General features: G+C 37.7%; 2 protein-coding genes and 1 long non-coding RNA gene across 3 annotated transcripts; 1 reads left to right on the top strand and 2 right to left on the bottom strand.

Annotated features, from left to right (window-relative positions):
- The first annotated feature begins 240 nt into the window (after positions 1-240).
- LOC103705236 (probable protein S-acyltransferase 22) lies at positions 241-11,744 on the top strand. Its single transcript, XM_008788878.4, has 9 exons — positions 241-631; positions 731-844; positions 2,401-2,787; positions 4,254-4,322; positions 4,410-4,481; positions 4,733-4,861; positions 5,114-5,194; positions 8,691-8,882; positions 10,715-11,744. The coding sequence occupies exons 1-9, from the start codon at positions 590-592 to the stop codon at positions 11,504-11,506; spliced, it is 1,878 nt and encodes a 625-aa protein (XP_008787100.3). The 5' UTR covers positions 241-589; the 3' UTR covers positions 11,507-11,744.
- Positions 11,745-12,121: 377 nt separating this feature from the next.
- On the bottom strand, positions 12,122-13,439 carry LOC103705324. Its single transcript, XM_008788989.4, has one exon. It carries the CDS (start codon positions 13,278-13,280, stop codon positions 12,321-12,323), a length of 960 nt encoding a protein of 319 aa, XP_008787211.3. The 5' UTR covers positions 13,281-13,439; the 3' UTR covers positions 12,122-12,320.
- A 1,886-nt stretch (positions 13,440-15,325) lies between these two features.
- On the bottom strand, positions 15,326-21,045 carry LOC120111087. The gene is made up of 2 exons (XR_005512225.1): positions 18,622-21,045; positions 15,326-15,968 (listed from the first exon to the last, which is right to left on the bottom strand). It is a non-coding gene; the product is annotated as an uncharacterized LOC120111087 (long non-coding RNA).
- Between the last annotated feature and the right edge of the window lie 51 nt (positions 21,046-21,096).

The raw sequence follows: 21,096 nt of genomic DNA, 5'->3' as shown, positions 1-21,096 counted from the left end.
TTAGCCTATCACCTCACTCAAATCCCATGTCTTGCCCTAGATCAAGGGCCCCCATGGCAGCATGGGATGAGGCTAGTAACAAAGAAAGGGGTATTTTGGTGATAATCTAGTCATGGATGGGCAAAGAAAGCAAAATCCATCTACCCATCCATTGATTCTATTTATTTACCTCAGTCACAATCACACCAGCCAGATCCTTGGTCTCCTTGGGGGGGCAAAAAAGAAAAAAAGGAGGGTTCACAAGACAAGGAATACCCATCAGCTCACCACTTTTTCCCATAAACCAAAGCCTCACTGGATTTATGGGTCTTGAAAGAGGGATCCCCTCTCTTCACCTTCTCCTCTTGTTCTCCAATCTCCAAACCCTTCATCCCTTCCAACCCCACATCAGTGATTGATTGCTACTTCCTTCTCCTCCCACTGCTGTGGCTGCCGAGAATATACATTGCAACCTTGAGGGGTTTGCAGGTTGATCAAACCCATGTCTTCCTGAGGGAACAGACAAAACAAAAGATTTAAAAAAAAATCCCTTTTTTCTTCATCTTTCCATCTCAGCATTCGCATTTTTGGCTTCAATCAGAGGTTCAAAATGAGGAAGAATGGGTGGCAGCTTCCATATCATCCCCTTCAGGTATGATTTTTTTTTAAAAAAACATTTCTGCTTCTTCTTCCTCTGTTTTTTCTTCTCTGTTTCTTGTAATGGGTTCTGATTTTGTCTTGCATTGTGTAGGTGGTGGCTATAGCTGTTTTTCTGGCACTGGGGTTTGCTTTCTATGTGTTCTTTGCTCCCTTTGTTGGAAAGAAGCTCTTTGAATATGTGGTGATAGGGATCTACACTCCCCTGGTAAGCCATTTCACTACCGCTGTGGAATCTTCTGTTTTTGTGGTGATGTTGATCTTTGTTTTCTTTCCTTCTATTTTTTGGTTATTTGAGTTGAGATCTATCTGCTGTGGTTGCTTTGTTGGATATTTAAATTTTCTGTTGTTGGAGTTGGATCTGATTTTGTTGGCCTTTCCTTGATGTGGGCTGTCCCTATTTTCTATCTTTGTTTTGTTGAATTTATTTCTTAAATTTTTCATGAACAAATGGCATGCATTTGTTTATTTGTACGCTTTTGTTGTGCATTTTGACTAATAAATAAAGATTGTTACGCACATTTTGGTGAGGCAGATTGGTTTTTCCGTAGTATGGTTTTATTCTTTGATTTTTCATATTTCTAGTGATTGTGAATGTGGACCGGTATGTTTAATTCTGGTGCCTTTTGATGACTGAATGTTGTAAGATTCATGTAGTATAATTTAGCGAGATCATTGTTTTGGTGTATGATTTTTTTTCGTGGCATAATGTTGGAAATCATAGGTTGCCCCTTCTGCCCCCCCATGAATTAGCGTCAGATATGGTGAAATTTTCTTGTAAAAATCCAAATATCCCTTTTGTAGATACTGGTGGCTTGAACATCTGTTTTTTTTCCCCTTTGGTAGGAGTGGCAAGATCATCTTCAATAAGCTAAGCTATGCTAGAGAAATTAGGGTATGTTGTCTTGGACTTGATAGCAGAAAACATCCATTACAAACTTAATTATTTATAATTAACTTTGATATCAAGCAGTTTGGAATTTTATATAAAATAATATCCATTAGGCTTGCGAACCATCTCCCTCTCTCTGTGATGTTCTTCAGGTATAATGTTTACCATCTTGGATCTGCAAAAAAAATGATAAGTTATATAGTTGTTTACAAGTACTAAAATTGAAATTCCCTATATGCACCTAAATGAGTTGTTTGGTTATTATTTAAGCCCAATGTCCTATATATCTTAGCATAAGAAGCACCCTAAAATCAGCATGTTGCACTTGGATACCTGATAACATCCATATTTTAACTTTGATAAAAACATTCCAGTAATGTGATCAAATGTTGTGATTTTAAACAGGTATAAGGATTACATCATGCTACTTAAACCTATGTTGGAGATAAGCATAAGTTAAGCATATTTTGCATAGCAAGTTTCCAGTGTTACAAAAGGCCCACAAGGAAGAATACCAAGCTATGAGACCTTGAAACTTGCTCAAAATGATGCAATAACGACAGAAATAACCTAATTATATATCTATAACAGGCCATAACTCTCACATATAATGTGTAATAGGGTCTATGAATTTTCTGTTGACAATTTTGTGCTGGTCACCTCACGATATAAGCATAACAAGTTGAGTTGCCTGTATGCTGATAAAATAATTTAGTTAATTGTTATTGGACACAGACTGAAACAGTGTGGTTGTCAAGATCTTACAATTTAAGAGGTAGGTATCTTTGTAGAATTAATCTGTAACATATGCAAGGACTTAAATGCTGCTTGCAAAACTCAAAAGTACTGATAATTCAAGTGTTTCTTGTCAGGTTACATGCGTCTTCTTTTTATATGTTTGGTGTGCTGCAACAAATCCTGCAGATCCAGGACTTTTCAGGTCTAAGAAATGTCTTCAACTAGAGGGCAATGCAAAACAGACTCAACCCAAGGAATTCAGAGGAGACAGCTTGAAAAATGAAGCACATGCCGCAACAACTGGTGACAAATGTCTAGATGAAACTATCAACAAAGAGGCCATTGATGGAAAGTCAAGTGACAGACTTCCGAGAGAAAGCTTATCTTGTTGCAATACATTCTTGGCAGTATTCTTGAGATGGTGCCCTTTGTTATGTAATCAGTCCCATTCACGTGAACAGTCATCTGAACAGCAAATGAGTGAGGACGGCATGTTCTACTGCAGTTTATGTAAAGTTGAGGTATGCAATCTGCATCAGGCGATGATCATATTCATTGGTACTGTAGTGTATAAAACTTTTTTTGTTATCCATTGAATCACATCATGTCTCACCTGTGCTTGTCTTTAAACTACTGGTAGTGTTTGCAGAAGCAAAACATGAATGTGCTATTTGACTTGTATACAATGTTTTATCATTGCAAATTATTTAGAGTATTATTGTTTCTTATCGAGTTTTCCAGTTGAAATATTGAAAAGCATTTAATGATTTTTTTGTTCTTTAACAAAAATGAATGGACATGGCTTGCTGGTTATCATCATTGTATGTTCTTTATTAAATATACAACTTATATGTAACCACATTGTTGCATCTGAAAATTGTGGCTGCAATTGGTTTTAAGATAAGCAGAATTGAAATAATTATGCTCCAAGTTATTCCCTTTTTTGGCTACAATTTTTAAAGTAACTTTTGCCTGATGGTGTTTTTATTCATAGAAAATTAGGGGGCAGGCATAAATGATGGCTTTCCAGGTGAATTACTTATGACAGCTTCCTGTTGGCATACCTATGGCTGGCATGAGGATTTGATTGGCATAACTATTGTTTGCATGTTCCTGTTTGTTAAAAGCTGAATAAGCCTTATCCCTGCTTCAATCCTGAATGAAATGCTGCCTGTAAGTTGATGGAGCATGCCTCAATTTAGTTTTGCACATAAATCTATATTGGCATTTTTTTCAAGAAGGGACACTGCTACTTAAATGATGTATTCTTGGTCAGTCAGTGCTGTTTTCTCTCCATGAATGTACCTGTTATGTTAGCAGTGGATGATGAGAAGTTCTTTTCCAGAATCTTCTACTTGGGCTGTCGCACTTGCTTCAGGATCTTGCAGTGAAACCTGAATTCTGACATTTGTGATCCTCCCTCTGAACAAGCTTCTTTTGTTTCTAGGACACTTTGTGAAGTGCAGGCAAAATAATAAAGATTTTTCAGTCATTTCAGTTTCTGTTTCTATTTTTTCCTTTTTAGTTTACCTTCCATCGATCACATTCCTGTAGTGGTTAAATCACAATGAATATTTGTCGTGTAAAAGTCTTACTAGCATTTGGTAGTGACATTTCTTTTAATTAATTTCTCAGTCTTGTGACCATGTTTAGCATATATCTTCCAATTGACATGGTAGCTTTTGCTTCATGTTCTATGGTAATGTCAGGATTTCAGAAGTAAATACATGGAAGAACTAAGTTATTGATGAGTAGCTTAGCATTTTAGTACATGCTTATGCATGCCAATATGGAGACATTTGCTTAGCATTTTAATACTTGTTTATGCATATCAATATGTAGGCATATTATCCAACCTCCACACATCTTTCACATTAGCAGTCCTTATTTACCTTCCATTTGTGCAACTTGTTATGTTGGCTGTACCAAACTATGTCATATTGGTCATCATTGTCGTGCCTAATAATCTTGTCTGCACATTGTCTAGGTGTTAAAGTACAGTAAGCACTGTAGAGTTTGTGACAAATGTGTGGATGGCTTTGATCATCACTGCAGGGTAAGACCTTGGCTACCTGCAAATTCTTCCTTGTCTTCTCTAAACTTATTATATGACTATCTAACGTATGCTGTCTTGGTTCTTCAGTGGCTCAACAACTGCATAGGAAGAAGAAACTATAGAAGGTTCTTCGTCCTCATGGTTTCTGCACTTCTCTTGGTAAGTAGAATTGTTTCTTTTCTACTGTTTACACTGTTCTAGGTATAAGGACCCACATCATGGCAACATATTATGTACTGTATCCATTGGTTGACCTTCTGTATCTTTGCCAATCGCTACTCCAGTAGCAACCAACCTTGTTCTCTGCACCATGGACCTGGTAGTCAAGAAGTAGCAAGTATTCTGTTCCAGGTCCTTTTCATCCTGGTTGATTATTGACAGGTCTCCGTGGTTTGTGCACCTTGGGCCAGCTTATTCTACAGTGGTCGATAGGAATCCTTGTGCTGATACTCTGTTTCCTCGAGCGGAAGCGATTCTCTGTTGAGATCATCTCAAAGTTAGGAAGCAGCTTCTCTTTGGTGCCTTTTGTTGTTGTGGTGGTGAGTTTGTAATTTTCTTCCTTTTTGATTTCCACTTATTACATGTTGTCTTATCCTGAAAGCTGTTTCTCTTAGCTCACTTATGTTATTTCAGTTAGGAAAATAATTCAGTAAACATGGTATCAGAAAATTATTTAATATCCTATTAAATAGGAAATGTTGATTTCTAAAAGCATGAGCCTGATCTCTAAGTTGGATTGTTTTCTAATATTGACCTTAATATTTGTTTATATTGTGACTACACTTTTGCAGGCTTCTTGCACTTTCCTAGCAATGATTGCTACTCTACCGCTTGCTCAACTTTTTTTCTTCCACATTCTTTTAATAAAAAAGGTAAATATGATAGTGATTTATCATTCTGACATCAATCATCATTATCATGGTACTGTATGAATATTAGCAATATATATTTAAACATTATGTTTGGCAGTTTTCTTATCATCTGCATGATGAATGTGCATCAACATATGCATAACCTTTACACATCTTTTATTTCTTGCTTTCTAGCATATTATATTAAAATAATATAAGTTGTGAAGTAGGCATATTTAATCCATTCAGTTATCCTCTCAAACTCATACAGTTCTAATAATTTATAATTCTGCATGACCTGAGACTGTAAGAAAGTTTGTTCTTTTAAGGATTATGTATGTACGCAATTTTTATGTTGTAACATGATAAAAGTCCTTATCATTCATTCTAAGTGTCATGCCGAAAACCAGAACATGACAGTACTGTGCTACCGTGGGATATCACCCACAATAATGTGAAGTCTACAATAGAAGATCTGTACAAAATTCATACTATAAAGTACATAATATAAAGGGTCCAAATATTTATCGCTTTATTAAATAAAGAAAGTGCTGGTACAGAGCTTCTAAATCGAAGGTTTAAATACTCAAAAACTACATAAACCCATAAATCACCAAGATTGTTAACCAGATTTGTTGTTGGCCAACAAATTTGATTTCTATCACTATTCTTCCTAGCTTATTATCTTGACCTCTAAGCCTGGATTATCCCTCTCTGCTCCAAACAACCTTATTTGTCTGAAAAGAACAGAGGAGTGAGCTTCGCAGATCAATAAGAAATCTTGCACTACCTTACCGAATCAAGCATAACTTTTACATAATTTTAATGCACCATTTGGAGAATAACTTTTACTATAAGTCAAAGCTTTTCATATACATAATAATATAACAAACTATGACAAAAATCCATTTGTGTATGCATAAATCATGCAGATTCATAAATAGAGTTCCAAGATATATATCATAGATAAAGTTATAAATTATTTAACCAGTTTTCTATGATATAAAATAATACTTTCAGACTAAATGCTATGGTCATCTTATACCCGTGATAGTGCTGTAATTTACTGGATATCACAATTTGCTAGCTATTATTCTTGTTGGGAGGGTCATACATAGCTATCTGAAAGCCTGTAGTCATTTCTTATATCATATTTTCTTTAAGTCATATTTCCTTAGAATATATTTTTCTTAAATCGTACATGAATAAGATACTAAATAGCTTTATAGAATTCGTAGTCCATAAATAGTCTCTAACACTAAAAGCAATCATGAAATCATTCTTTTCATGACAAAAATACAAATTTTATAAATATAGAGTTTATATTTCATAAACAAGTCATTAATATTAACATATTCATCGAACCATGCTATTTGACATAAAATCTGAATTGTTCATAATTCATATACTTGATCCTAAATTTTTAATAAAATACTGGGTCAATCATATCAAATATAATTTATAATTTTATAATTCATATAATTCGACTTTGGTCAGTGATTCAAAATTTCATAAGGAGTGTTGGAGTCACTTACCTTTGATCGTCTTAAAACCACAAAGTTCAGTTAGGCAAATCAGCTGTACCTATTCAAAGCTATTTAAGAATCCAATTAATTCATATTCAACTATTTTAAAATCTAAATATGCAATAAGAAATCTTAGGGGACTGAAACAGACTAGATCAGGATTTATACCCGTATCGAGGTGGAGAAAGGAAGGACTAGCTAGGCGGTAGTGTCTAACGGCCTACTTCAGTCCGAACAGGGTGTACTCCTCAACTGATTAATATCGGCTAGGATTTAGATGACTCAATAGGGGTGGGTGTTGACCATATTCTATAGGCACTAGGCAAGGGCTGGGGTGGGAGTCAACATGCTGCCCGGCATCTAGGGGCCAGGACCCCTTACTATGGTCAACCTATGCTGCAAGGGTTCCCACTGGTGGGGCCCATGGGTCATGAAGAGGAGAGGGTAGAGAGAAGAAATCAAGGGATGGGATCTATTTTTCCTTTTTTCCTTTTTTTGCGCATTAGAGGAGCATGTGTCCATGCCCCTTTCCTAAAGCCGAGGTGTCAACGGCCTAGGGGGCCTACCAGTGATTGGGGCCAATGAGGGCACTGACTAAAGCGACCACAAGGTATGGTGGCGCAGCCATTGGCCCAATAGCAGGCAATGGGGCATGGCTGGCGATGGCGACCGGCGCAAAGGGGCATGAAATCAGCAAGAAAGCAAGGCCGAACAAGTGTGGTTTCTTGGCTCAGTCTTTTGGGTTCTAGCTTGCTCGCTGGTGGTTGGGATACCAACATTAGCCAGGGGCCAACACAAGGGAGACCCGAGGGCCTTGGCAATGAACACCAGCGGTGGAGATATTCTGAAAGAGGGGAAAAACAGGGTCGGAACAAGGGTGATTTTTTGTGGTGTATTTCCAATGATCCCTTGTTGGATTCCAGCCATTTGGTGCATTAATTAGGAAGAGGGGAGGATGAGGGAGAAGATCGGGGGCTTCTTACCTCGTTTTCAGCAACGATCCACCATGACAACAAGGAACCTGATCTTCGGTAGCACAACCCGAAGCGCGACACGAGAGAGAGAGAGAGAGAGAGAGAGAGAGAGAGAGAGAGAGAGATGGTGGCCATGGTCTCGGGAGGGGAAGAAATATGGAGAAGGCCGACTGACCTGCAATCTCCTCGTGCTAGCCTTCCCAGTTTGGTAGCTGACTGCCCTCTCTCATGTGAGATTTCTGGCCAGCTAGGTTGGGTTCCTCCCAGCTTGTCCCTAGCTCACCCGACTCGGTTGACCTGGCCATCCCGACTGAGTTGGGGCTGTGTCAAGAACAGGGCATGACGCTAAGTAAATGACATTACCTTAACTGAGTTCTTAAATTGTGACAAGGATTGACAAGGGTTCAGCTGCATGTTCTGACCCTTATTTAAATAATTTAAAAATAGCATCAGATATCTTTCTTACTGTGTGTATTTAGAGCAATTAGTGCTTGTTTTTGTAAATATAAGTTGGTCGTGTATGATCCATTTAGTTAATTCTTTGAATAGACAAACCAGGGAGGAAGGCATTTGTTCAAACAAATTTTTAGTCTCGGTGATTTAGCTGAATGTTGCTATAACTCTACCCTAACACACTTGATGTTGTTTCCATAACTCTTCTGGAAAACATTTTACTGTATGTAGTATAACAGTAATATCTCTCGCTTGAAGCAAGTTTTACAGGTTTAGAGAATCAAGTTTGTTTTTCAAAATCATGTTGCTGATTAACATGAGGTTGAGAGAATCCAGTCTTTTTTTTGTGTTTATTATCAAAATCTTACTTTTGTTCCAACTTATAGTTTAACATGGTCATGAAAACTAAAATAGAGACTGACTGCATAAGCTGGGACATTCATTTCAAAATGAGAATGCCTTTCAGTGTTTCTGACTTGTCTTTTGAAGCCTGCCATTTGTTCCTGTTTCATCTAAAGTTTGATGAATGAACTGTGGTTAATTTTGTCATGAATGTGGATGCAGGGAATCAGCACATATGACTACATCATAGCTTTACGGGAGCAGGAACAGCAAGAACAGCAAGGAGTTGGTGGTCAGCAAAGTCCACAAATGTCTTCAGTGAGCTCTCTTACTGGACTGAGCAGTGCTAGTTCCTTTAGTGCATTTCATCGCGGTGCATGGTGTACTCCACCACGATTATTCCTTGAGGATCAGGTATGACGTTTTCTTTCTCTAAAGTTTTTCATGACTTTAGAGTTTGATAAAGAAAATGATAAAGTGCACTTAAAAGTTTATATCTAAGAGCATCATTTTGACGATAGAACACAATTAACAGACCTGTACTCAACTATCAATCATATGACGAAAAAAGGTTCATTTCCTATCTGGAAAATTAATCCACTCTCTTCAATGCACCTGTCTTTCCTTACTCTCCTGGGTCTTTTGAGTTCAATGATCATAGGTTTAGCCTCTCTTTTTCCTCCATTGTTGGTCCCATAAAGATTTAATTTCTACCTTGTTATTATGTCCCTATTCCCCCAGCCCAAGATTTTGGAAGTAGCACGCATCACGAAATCTGCCTCACTCAACAAACTTAGTAAGGCCTCCAATTTCGAAATTGGTTTACAATTTTGGCTTAAGAAGCCCATACTGTCTGTAACCCTCAAGAAAAGAAGCATATTGCTGTCCTTGTAGTGGGCCAAAACTTTTATGCCGTTTTGTTTCTTTCATATAGGACTTATTCAAGCAACATAGGCTGAATCCAGAAAAAATAATTTCTAGAAGTTAAAAATATGTTACAACATCATGCATAAATCTAGATAATATGTAAGTAATCCTGCAGCATAATTTTGTTTTATTGGGCATATTATATACATTAATGAACTTGATAAATAATGACAATAGATGTGCAAGGACATGATTCAAATACAATATAAAACAAATTATGAAGCTAATAGCATAAATACACAGATTTTATGAAGTTATAATAATATCACCTATAATCATTAATCATGGGTCTTATTGCATATGCCACGGCTTAAAATTATATGCCTTTGATCAGAACTTTGTGTTTGCGACGGGATAAAACTGACTCAATCTGGAATAGACCTAAATAAATTGAAATTCATACATGCCTTTCTTGACTTCTCGTGCTAGTTGTTTAGACCGAAGACCATAATTTCTAGTCTCAGGGAGACTCCAGCAGCCATTGGTTTCAATTATCATTTGTATCGCACTGGCAATGCTACTTATGCTTAAGTTTGCATATAGTTATCCAGTTTAGGGATTTAATAGCCCTTGCGGTGATCATATGTGCCAGGCCTCATCTGTGCTTGCTGTCTGACCCTTCTCATCCGCATTATGGAATGAGGTATTATCTCATTTGACAGTCAGAACTCAGCAGACCTAAGTTACAAGCTAGAACTTGACCGCCACACCAAGTCTTGCAGAAAAAAATTTCCTGCAATTATGAGATATGCCATATCCATTTCTGAACTAGAACATGATGAACTCTCAGACATAGCAAAGATCATGACATTGATATCTTGAGACCATTTACCTTCAAAAAGTGGTCTGCTGAAATACAATTAACCTGTTATTCTAAAACTTTTCAATTTCAATGAGGAACCTCCAATTTCATATCTTTTACTTTTCTGAGATTCACTCCAAACAATAGCAGTCTCCTTGTCACCTGCTTAAAAATGAGTGGTTTCTAACTCAACAATCTCATTAAATCCCTACTACACCCCAGGCTTTTTTTTTTTTTTTTTTTTGTTGTTGTTGGGGGGGGGGGGGGGGGGGGGGCGTGGTATGGCAGCAGCAACCTCAAAAATACATTGGCTTCGTCCTGGATGCTTGTTATTACATACGTCTGTGTAACAGCTACATGCTTGGGGCCTTAAGTCACTATCCAAGCACGAATTGTTGGATATTCCATCACCAATTTATTTAACATTGTGACAGAAGATGTGCTGGTTTTCTTTTCCTATTGTTTGTATCTTGTTTTAACATTGGGAAATTGACAGAGGAATTCAATTTGTTGCCAGTTTGATGTTGTTCCTCCAGAAATTGGCACATCCGTGAATCCCACAGGCAAGAAGATGATGCTGGAGGAATCAACAAGAAAAAAAAACGCAGGAACCGTTAAAATTAGTCCTTGGACCCTGGCACGTCTTAATGCAGATGAAGTTTCAAAAGCAGCTGCAGAAGCGAGGAAAAGGTCCAAGGTCCTGCAGCCAATTGTGCGGCGAGATATGCCACTGGAACAAGAGATGGACAATAGCTTTGGAAGTGGTAGTGGCAGGATAGCTCCGAGGCCTGATAATAGAAGGCGACCTAACAAAAGAGGCAGGTTCCCAGTGGACCTTCCCCTGGAGCCCCTAGCAAAAATATCAGCCAGTACCACTGACAGTAATGGCACTGACCTGGCTCCAGATACATCCTCCAGTTTAGCACCTCTGCAGCTTGAAGCAAGGAGTGCTTTTCGGCCTAACCGACTTGTGGCTTCTGCAAAAATCATTGCTTCTTCACCTGACAGCAGTTTAGGCTCACCTGATCTGCATCCATTTCGCATTTCCTCATCTGGAGCCGAAGAAGTACAGGGGCTCACATCTGTTCCTGTCCCAGGCACTGCTGCACAGAAGGGGATTCAGCTCTCAAGATCAACCAGTGATGGATATGAAGCATCAGGGGGCGAAGACAGTGACCGGATTCCATCAAGAATTGTTCACAGATCATCTAACTGGGCTAACCTTGTCCTGAACTCAGGCCATGGCGAGATGGCAGCTGATTTCAAGACATCTTCTGGAAGCTTGCAATCTTACGTTAGACAGCTTTAATCAAAACTGATGTCTGAACTTCCCATGTTTTTGATCCACCTCGTCAAGTAGTAAAGGTTGAATATGGTCACTAGTCTCTGACCATTTTAGTCGAAAAACAGTCGTGCATGAAACTTGATCATGTTTCCCAAAAAATATCTAGAGAAAGGAATTTGTTATATTGTTTAAACTGTATTACTGTCATTTGGTTCATATATTTGTGTTGCCAAGGCTGACCAGATGGTTTTCCATCAACATACCCGAGTCAACTCCATTGTTTCATGCTGTGCTAGCTGGCATTCCAAGATAAACCGAGTTCACATATGTAAGACCACCCACTTATCATATAATATCTGATATTATTTCAGGTCTCACAAAGGCAGAACCTTGTCGTAATCTTCTAAGATGTGTGGTGGGGTATTTCAAGCGCTAAAGCCAAATAGGTTCACAAATATTTTTCCTTTGAAGATTATCCAGGTGTTCTTGTTATGTAAGACACTTTGGAGTTTCTGTTGTGGTTCTTGTTGCATCTAATACAGCTAGCACACAATCCGGTCGGCAGGAACAAACAAAGAATTGGACTGGTGGGGGCTTTTTGTGGGTGTCTGTTCCATTTCTCTTATTTTACAAAGAGCCTTTTTTCATTATAAAGTTTCCTGTACATTTTTTTTTTTAATCTCTGGCAAGCTAACATTGTTGCATTGATGCCACATCTGTGGAACTCATGCATTTGAAGCAGTAAAAATACTCTTACATAGCTGAAACTTATGTTCTTGCAGGGACATAAATAAAGAGAGAGAGAGAGAGAGAGAGAGAGAGCAGGATCTGCTAAGCATTAAGCTTGGAGAGCACCCTTGGCTTCTGGTTCGCTATCTGTTCTATAATCGTATCCATTCCAATAGGATCCACTTTCTGCCTTGCAGATCTTCAGAAACATGCAGGTGATGATCGTGTCGAGGACAATGAGGAGCGAATATATGTAGGCGATCAAGAAGGCTTCACAGATGACTGATGGACTAAATTTGCGCAACAGATGGTATGGTCTCATCACCCTGTACTGAAACAACGCTTCTACCGCAGCCATGCCCAGACTCGCAGGCAGAGCTAGTGTTATGCCGGTTGCCGTCCTACCTCTGATGAGCACAAGGGCCTTGAGGATGGAGAGATAGCCGCCGCTGTCTTCCATGGCGGAGATGACAATTGCTAGGTTGCATGCCACCATGGTGTTGGCAATGACAATGGAATATAGAATGACACTTGCGGCAGAGAAGACTAGGATGGAGTTGTTTGAGGAAAGGTGGAGGATGTCCGCAACGTTGAAGGCTACCAAAAGGATCGAGAAGATGGCGGCATTAGCGGAGAGGATGACCAAGGAATTGAAGAGGTAAGTCAGCAAGAGGGAGGGATAAATATGGAGAAGAGAGGAGAGTGGCGGCGGTGCGAGCCTGCGACGAGGGAATTCATGGAGGATTTGGACAACAGATGCTTTGGCGAGGATTAGGAAGATGAGGGTGAAAGGAAGAGTGGAGATGAATGTTAAAATGACCTGGGAGAGCTTGAAATTGAGGAGGGAGAAGAATTGGGAGGAGGCGGGGAAACCGGCGGCATCGAAGAGCAACCGGAGGCGGGAAGAGATTGTTCGGAGGATGGGGGAAGAGGAGAGAGTAAGCGACTGGGAGAGGAGGGTGGCCGCCGCGACGGGGAAGACCAGGAGGGCAGCAGTTGAGGCAAAGGAGTGGTAGCTCTGGAAGAATGCATGAATAGATCTCCTTGTGATGTTAATCACCTTGCCCATGGTGTGGCATAGAGATGAGTGCTTGGAGAAGGAGTGGTATTTGAATGGTAGAATGCATCGATCTTTCCTCCCACTTCTCAATTTTTTTGCATTTGGAGAATGGGGCCTCTTGGTCCAGGTTGGTTAGGATGTGGTACTGGCCAACCACTAAACTAACAACTCCCTAGTTGGAGCCATCAAGGCATGTTTTCTACCATCAAGTGTTTGGACTCTTCTTTGAAGTATCTTTCCTTTGCTTTGTTTTGAAGCTCCAATTTATTTTTTTCTTAGGACAAGACTCTTAACAATATATCTCCAATACTTACTATGATGCAAGACTCTTAAACGCATCAAAACAAGTCCAATATAAGTTTAGAATAAGAAATATAACATGTTAAGAAGCCCTAAACAAGGTGGGATATTAGTCAAGCAGTTGGTGCCCTAATCCCGGACTAACCTAGCAAAGTATGCCCCATTTTGCATTGGAAGCATAGGATGGAAAGACCTTCATGGTAGGAGGCGGCTTAATTTTAGAGGTGGAAGCCCTCATGATTCCACGAATTATTGCAAGCCCTCAAAGTTAAATAAATTAGGTAGGGATCAAACATATTAAAAGGAAAGTTTAGCATTGTCCGAGTTGGTGCTTTCTTTCTTAAAGGACGGTCCTAAAAGTCACAAACTTTTCTCCCCTTTGTATCCTACCACTCTCACATGGACTCCTTTCCGCAGGATTACTCACATGGCCTCTCCTATTATTATTATTATAAAGTATAAACCAAGCAAAGAAAAAAAAAATAGTGGTCCAATTTTCTGGGGAGGACTTGTAGAGTTGTCCCTAGTGTTGGAGATAATGTGTCATGATTTGTATTTCCATATTTTGTTCCTTCGTGGTTATCTCCACGATGATCTCCACAATTATCTCCAACACCTAGCAGTGTGCTAATGTCTTATTATGCAGTGTTAATCAGCTTTATTTTTATAATCACACACTCTTTCTCTCTCTATGTGTGTGTGTGTATGTGTGAAAGCATGCATGCACGCAACTGAGATATATATCATGATAATGTGGTATACGTGAACCATCTACATCATGTAGTTGAGTACAACAGCTTTACACGATTGAAGAAGTGTTACCTATAATATATCTAGAAAGACTGTTTATATCTTAATCATCATTTATTAATTTCACTAGGTCTTGCAAGATATGATGAAGCCTTTCTACAAATGAGAGAAATTTGTGGTTAGGTCGTGATTGTTGAAATAGTCTTAGCTGGCAGACTGAGCAGCCGAAGATTAACCACAGCAGTGATAGAAACAGACACTCGTACTGTTCGATGATTGGTGGGGGGAAGGTAATCAGTCAATTAGTTTGGTAGCAATCAGGTGCCTGTATACTTCTGGAAAGCAGACCATCATCCTACTGTTTATTTAACAATTTGTCCCTCCTATCCCCCTATAAAAGTGTGGATGCTATCCTTGCTATCACATGATCCCTCTACCCATCCAAAGATATAGCCCCATAATCTTTAACACTAAGACTTTTAGGATGGAGAAGTTGACAGGGTAACCAGAGGTCCTACATGCAATAATGCGAACCATGAAAAGAATACGGCGGACAACCTTTGATTCTAAGAAAGCTGATCCTTCTGCAGTGGCTAATATGACTTTCGACGACAATGATAAGACTAGGCATGCAAGGTTGCCACCTTTTCAAGTATAATTCATGTTGCTTGCAATATATTTGAAATCATCTAGCATGATGCAATAATGTAGATTTTATGCATCAAACTACTTCAAGTGTACTATTTAGGAGAAAAAAAAAGATAAAGGTGGTGATCCTGCTTCAGCATAATTCAGTTGCTAGACTCAACTAGAGGATAGACCATCAGGAGATTTATACAACCTCTTCTTGGCATGCTCATGGATGTCCTGCTTGACAGTACTACCTTATTTGGACCATCTGTCAGCCAAATTTGTTCATAAGAACAGAACGGAGGTTTGAGTTCAATTGATTTAGTGAACCGATTTTGCCATAGAACTTCAGTTTCAAAAAAAAAAAAAAAAAATCCAACAATCCGAAAAATTCATATCATATCATTTGACTGATTGTAACAAACATAAATATTCAGAGTTAATAAGGAGAATGAAAGCATATACAACAGAGAGAAAAAAAAGACCCATACACACACAAGAAGAAGAAGGAAGAAAGAAAAACAGAAACAAAAACAGCCCTCTGATTGTACAGCATTGATAGCTCAGCAAATCCATCAACCTCGGAAGGGAGTGGATCCACGATTGCCACAAGCTAAGAAAGCATGAAGTTTGCATCCACTAGCTGAACAGGGCATCATAGATGTACATGTACAGTTGTGAATATCCCAGTAGATATATGCTGTCAGACCCAAAATACCATGTCACTGTCCATGAAGTACTAAACTTGTTTCTAATTTGCACCAAGATTATAGATTACCAAATGATTTAAACTTGCTAAAACGAGACCCTGTACCAACCAGCCCATCTGGCAGGCTACCATAGCTGCATTTCAACAGTACTTCTACTGTTCTACAGCTGTGATGCAACCCTTTCCGATCCTTCCAGCAGAATAAATCATGTCTTTTGGGTCCATAGCAGACTTTGGAATAACATGCCCTCTCCCTACAACTGGTCACTTTCAATTATGTCATCTCAACTTCACAGGTCCTGATGCAACTGCAGCCACCACGAAGGAATGAAGAACCAATAAGACTTGGATGCCATCAATTTTCTGAAAAAAGAAAAACATATAATTGACATATTAGACATGAAGGATGGGACCACAGTATAAGCTGACCATAGCATAAACAGAAATAAAACGATCAACACACAGCATCGCTAAGGTGCAGTAGACAAAAATAAATTGGGAGAAAGCCATACATAATTTTTCAGACATGTACATTGTTGGCCAGATATGATCTCAATGACAGGGCCTGATATGTGCATTGAAGGGTACAGATTATTTTAGTGTTGTTGTTTTCATCGTCGTCGTTGTTCTTCTATTTTAAATTGACAAGATGAGTAGGGGGAGAGTAAAGGAAAAATGGATCAAGTAGTGAACTTTCTAGAGAATATATTGGAGAATACAATCGGACAAAAACCCATTAGAAAAAGGATAATAAGGCATAATACAATTTTGCATTTGCACAGCATGGGTGCCATTCATTTGATTTGGCACCCTGATTGGCGGTATTTTCAATACCTTCTCGAGTGGATGCAAAATCTACAGAGGATAAATGAAAACATCTGACATGCTTAAGGATAGTTATGCATATTGATTACATGCAAAGCTACCTGAAACATGATATGCTCCAAGTATACTCGCTGCATCTGCATCTACTCTCATCAGATAATTGGATTAATTCAACTTAATCTATAATTTATTGAAATAGTTGGCTGAATGATTATAGGTACAACAAGAATCAAATTTTGCAATTTTCCATGCTATTGGAGCTCACTGAGACCCGGTATATGTAAGAACTTAAATGGGTCAATTCCTTAAAATAGTAACCTTAATACAGCACCTTTGACAAGGACCAGTATCACCAAAGTGGCTATGGTCCTGCCAGGCCACGAGGTAATTTTGCTGACTTGGCAAAAACCATTCAGACTATTTCAATATCAAATTATGTAGTAATCTTGAATGTAGTTAGGTCCATCAAATTATGAATGCATATACGAACATATATCAAAAGTTAATAGATAAGGTAAACATGTTTATGCGCATAGACACATAAATAAAATCCCTGAATAAAATCTTGCTGCTTCTCTGGGAAGGCTTTTCTAAGGCAGGCCTAGGGGGTGGCTCCATAAACAATCACAATAAATTCTGTACTTCCCAACTTTCCCTCTAGGTCTTGATGCAAGACCCTCTCCTGCCCAAATTTGAGAACAGTTGGCTAAAGATTTTAAACTTGCGAATCATACCTAGATGAGTATAGTCAAATGCATTTGATGAAATAACTCATAAGTTTAAGCCTACACATGTAGTCCCCAATGAGAAACTGCGGTAAATAAGGAGTCACCTAACTAAATTAAAAAATTATAAAATACTACACATGAATATATCTAACATGTAGCATATAGGTTTTCAGCTATATCCTATATTATACAACTTAAATGATTATATTATAAGTTTGACATGTTAAATTGTAAATTATAACATATTAATGAAACATAATTATGAAGCCAAGAGAGGAGAGAGAGAGTATATAATCATTACCAGTTGATCATCACCAAATCATTGCCATTTGCCAATAAGTTATTTATTCCTTTCTTTCCTTCTCATTTTCCCTTACTTTTTCCCTTCTTATATTTCATATTTACCTCCCTTTCTCCATTTTCTACCTGTTCGATTAATATGCCCGTACTGCTCTTTTATCTTTTCTTTTCCTCTCATTTGTTCTTTTTCCTCTTCTAATTCCCCTAATTCATTCTCTTTTTTCCCTCCACCTTTTCTCTCTCTTTTTCCGTTTTTATTCTCATATTCCTCTTCATTCTCTCTTTTGCCCCCTTCTTTCCAGCTAAGACAAATGTGGCTACCTAGCAGGTTATGTGCATGCTAGATTCCTTTACAACCTTAACAAGGATGGAAATTTCAATAATTCTTGATGAAGGTGTATATTAATTTTTTTTGAATGCAGATACCTGGGCTAGGTGCTTGGACCTATCCTAGCTGGCTAGCTCAGAGCCCAAACAGGTAGATACCCCCCTTATGCTGGTTGATTGCATAGAGGATGCTACAGTGGCTCACATGGGCCTAGGCAGGTTGGTCTAGGACTATCCTTTTGGGCTGATTTGATATCGGGCAGGGCAGCTAGGGGTATCAAATAAGCAAGCAAGTTACAACTCCTATTTTCGTTCTGATTACTGCCTAAACACATTAGTAAAATTTACATGTATTGGTAACTATTTTAGTTTGTTATTTATTTCCAACTTTATAACAATTATGTATCACTTGGTGCAATTGCTTTTTGTATTAACCTAATTTATTGAATATATTTATTTGGATCATCGATGTATATTTTTGCATTAACGTGTCAATTGAAATAGGCCCTAAATGATTGTAAAACCACTGTTGCATTCCACTTTGTATCCTTTAAGTTTTGTCTAAGCTTGTAGCTGTATCTCTATATTTATGAACTAAACTACTCTTTAACTTTTAAACACAAATATGTAAAGACTAGCCCAGTAGCTAGTTCGGCTGACCCCAAGAAGACCAACTTTCTGGATAAGTACAGCTTATCCACTCCCACTGGCACTTAGTAAATATTGGAAATATGATAAAATAAAAAGGGTAAAGCTTGAATGTAGTCGGACAATGGCTAACCTGTGCTTCTATATGGCACAACCTAACATTCATTAGGCGTTATGAGTGCAGAGTAGTGAACCCACAAGTGTGATCACGGTCTGAGCCAAAAGAGAAACTAAACTATAAGGCAGCCTCTCCTTTGTCCGCTGGCCAACATGGAACCAAGGGGAGACAGCTTTTGAGTATTGAAGCATCCACCTCTCCCATATGATCTCTTATATGCCTTGGGTACAAAACAAGATAGAATATGAAATAAAATGGGAAAGAAATCCCAAAATATACAGAAAATTCAGAAAAAAATATATTTAACATTTATTTTGTCTCATAGATTGCCATTAAATTTCTTTCATAGTGATTTTGTCTGATTCTTATGTGCAGGTCATGTGTTAGCCTTGGAAGCAGGAAGCTGTGGATTCAAAGGACCATTCTTGCATCAGAAATCAAAATTAACTCTTTCTTCTTTTCTTTATTTTTCCTCTTTTTATTTGTAAACCTAGATTTCTTCAGCTTGTTGTTTATATCCATATCAATAACTTCTTACTAGTATACATGTAAATTTAAATCTGCAAATTTCAGATTCTTGTGATTTGCTAGCCTTTAAGGAAGTTTTCATGGACATATTGTGCCAGTATTTCGGCTTCAAAATACTATATAAAGTAATAGAGAAACCATTTCTGTTCTGCTTTAGATCAAAGCATTGTTATCAGAAACACTCTTCCCTTTCCCCCCAAAACTGATTATTCCTAGAGTAATTACCCTCCACCATAGTGGACAACATACTATTAGTGATAACAAATAGTTTTATGTTGAATTACCCTTGTAGTTTTGTAACTGGAAAATAAGAATAAATTAGTAGAGAAAAACTGTATCAAATTACTTAATGGTCGGGAATGAGGCATTTCTATGAAGGCAGAAAGGGAAATATTACCAAAGAATGCTAACATATCAGCCACAGAACTCGCCACTAAGTATGTGGAATTAAATGCATGCTCATCTGCAAAATACCTGGATGCAAATTTATTTTCCAGACAGCATTTACTAAGCTTTGTTACATAAACAAAGAACTTCTTGATTGCGTCAACTAATTAATATACCTTGTTAGCCACCACTTGACCTTTTAATTAGCTTTTGAATCAATCATGAAACAACTGCATAATGCGAAATTTACTATTTTTTTGTTTAACAAGTCAATAATTGTTAATATTTTATAGAATTAAAAAATATTATTTAATAATGTTTATTGAATGCTTTGATTATCAAATTTAGTTCTTGCTTATAAGGGTTATTTAAGTGTAATAAAGTGAAACGTGCTTATATATTTTTCTTTTCTTGCTTAGATGGGTTACCAAAAAATGAGTAGAATGGAATATGCTTATATGATTTTTCCTTCCTTAGTTGAGTGACACAGGACAAAATGGAGAGGAGAGAGGAAGAGGAAGAAGAAGAAGAGGAGGGAAGAGAAGAGGAGGAGAAGTTAGAGGGAGAGGGCAACTCAATATTATATATTCTCAAATCTCAATAATGCTAAATGTATTCTCAATTAATATAGCAATGTCTTAATATAAACAAAATTCAAAACTCTAATAAAATTACGCATAAAAATAAAATATTGGAGTGCTCATAAAAATCTAATTCTAGAGTCAACAACATTCTAGTCCTAGAGTCCACATAAAAATAAAATTTTTTAATTTTTAAATAAAATAAAATTTTCTAATTTTTATATTTGTGCCTAGCAGAAATGTGCCTAGATGTCTTGTTGGACGGCCCTCCATCACTGAGTTATTAAAAACAGAAATAGAATGAAATATATTTAGAAACTCTACTTAAGGGTTCGAAACCGATTTCTTAAAAACTAGAAAGAGAGGGAAAATGAAAAGCCATGTTGCTAAGATCCGAGAAACATAACTCAATTTTCTCCATATATTTCCTATTCCATTGTCATGGATCAAATAGCTCTATGACCAAACATTAGTTGCATAAATTCCCTTGTCAAGTTACCGTTGCCAACACCCATGTTCCTAGACCAAGAGTGTACTTTTGTTGGGTAAGTCAATCTCACACAGCATCCGGCTGTGTCAACTTGAAGTTCTTTGACACTTTGGAGTCTGAAATGTGCAATTCCTACTTAGAAGAGAAACATCTCTCATCAGACAGCAATGGATCACAGAAACTTTAGTTTTTTTTTTTTGATACTCCTATCATATTTCTTACAAATACTACAACAATCAACATCTTTTATACCAACTATGAATGCAAATGAGCTGAGCAGTTTGCGAGTTGCTTAAGCTCGACTTGGATCCAAGCTCAACACGACTCGACTGTTATTGAGCTTGAGTCGAGCCGGAGTAGCTCGAATAGTTTTTGAGTCGAGCCCAAGTAGCACAATACTAGGTTCAAAGGCTCGCGAGCCTAGTCAAAAAAAATATTTTTAATAATATTATATTTTATCTATAATCTATTATTAATTTTAATATTTTAAAATATAATATTATG

This window comes from Phoenix dactylifera, chromosome 6 (assembly GCF_009389715.1).
Source record: "Phoenix dactylifera cultivar Barhee BC4 chromosome 6, palm_55x_up_171113_PBpolish2nd_filt_p, whole genome shotgun sequence".
Lineage (NCBI taxonomy): Eukaryota > Viridiplantae > Streptophyta > Magnoliopsida > Arecales > Arecaceae > Phoenix > Phoenix dactylifera.
This window is presented reverse-complemented; position numbering and strand designations above follow the sequence as displayed.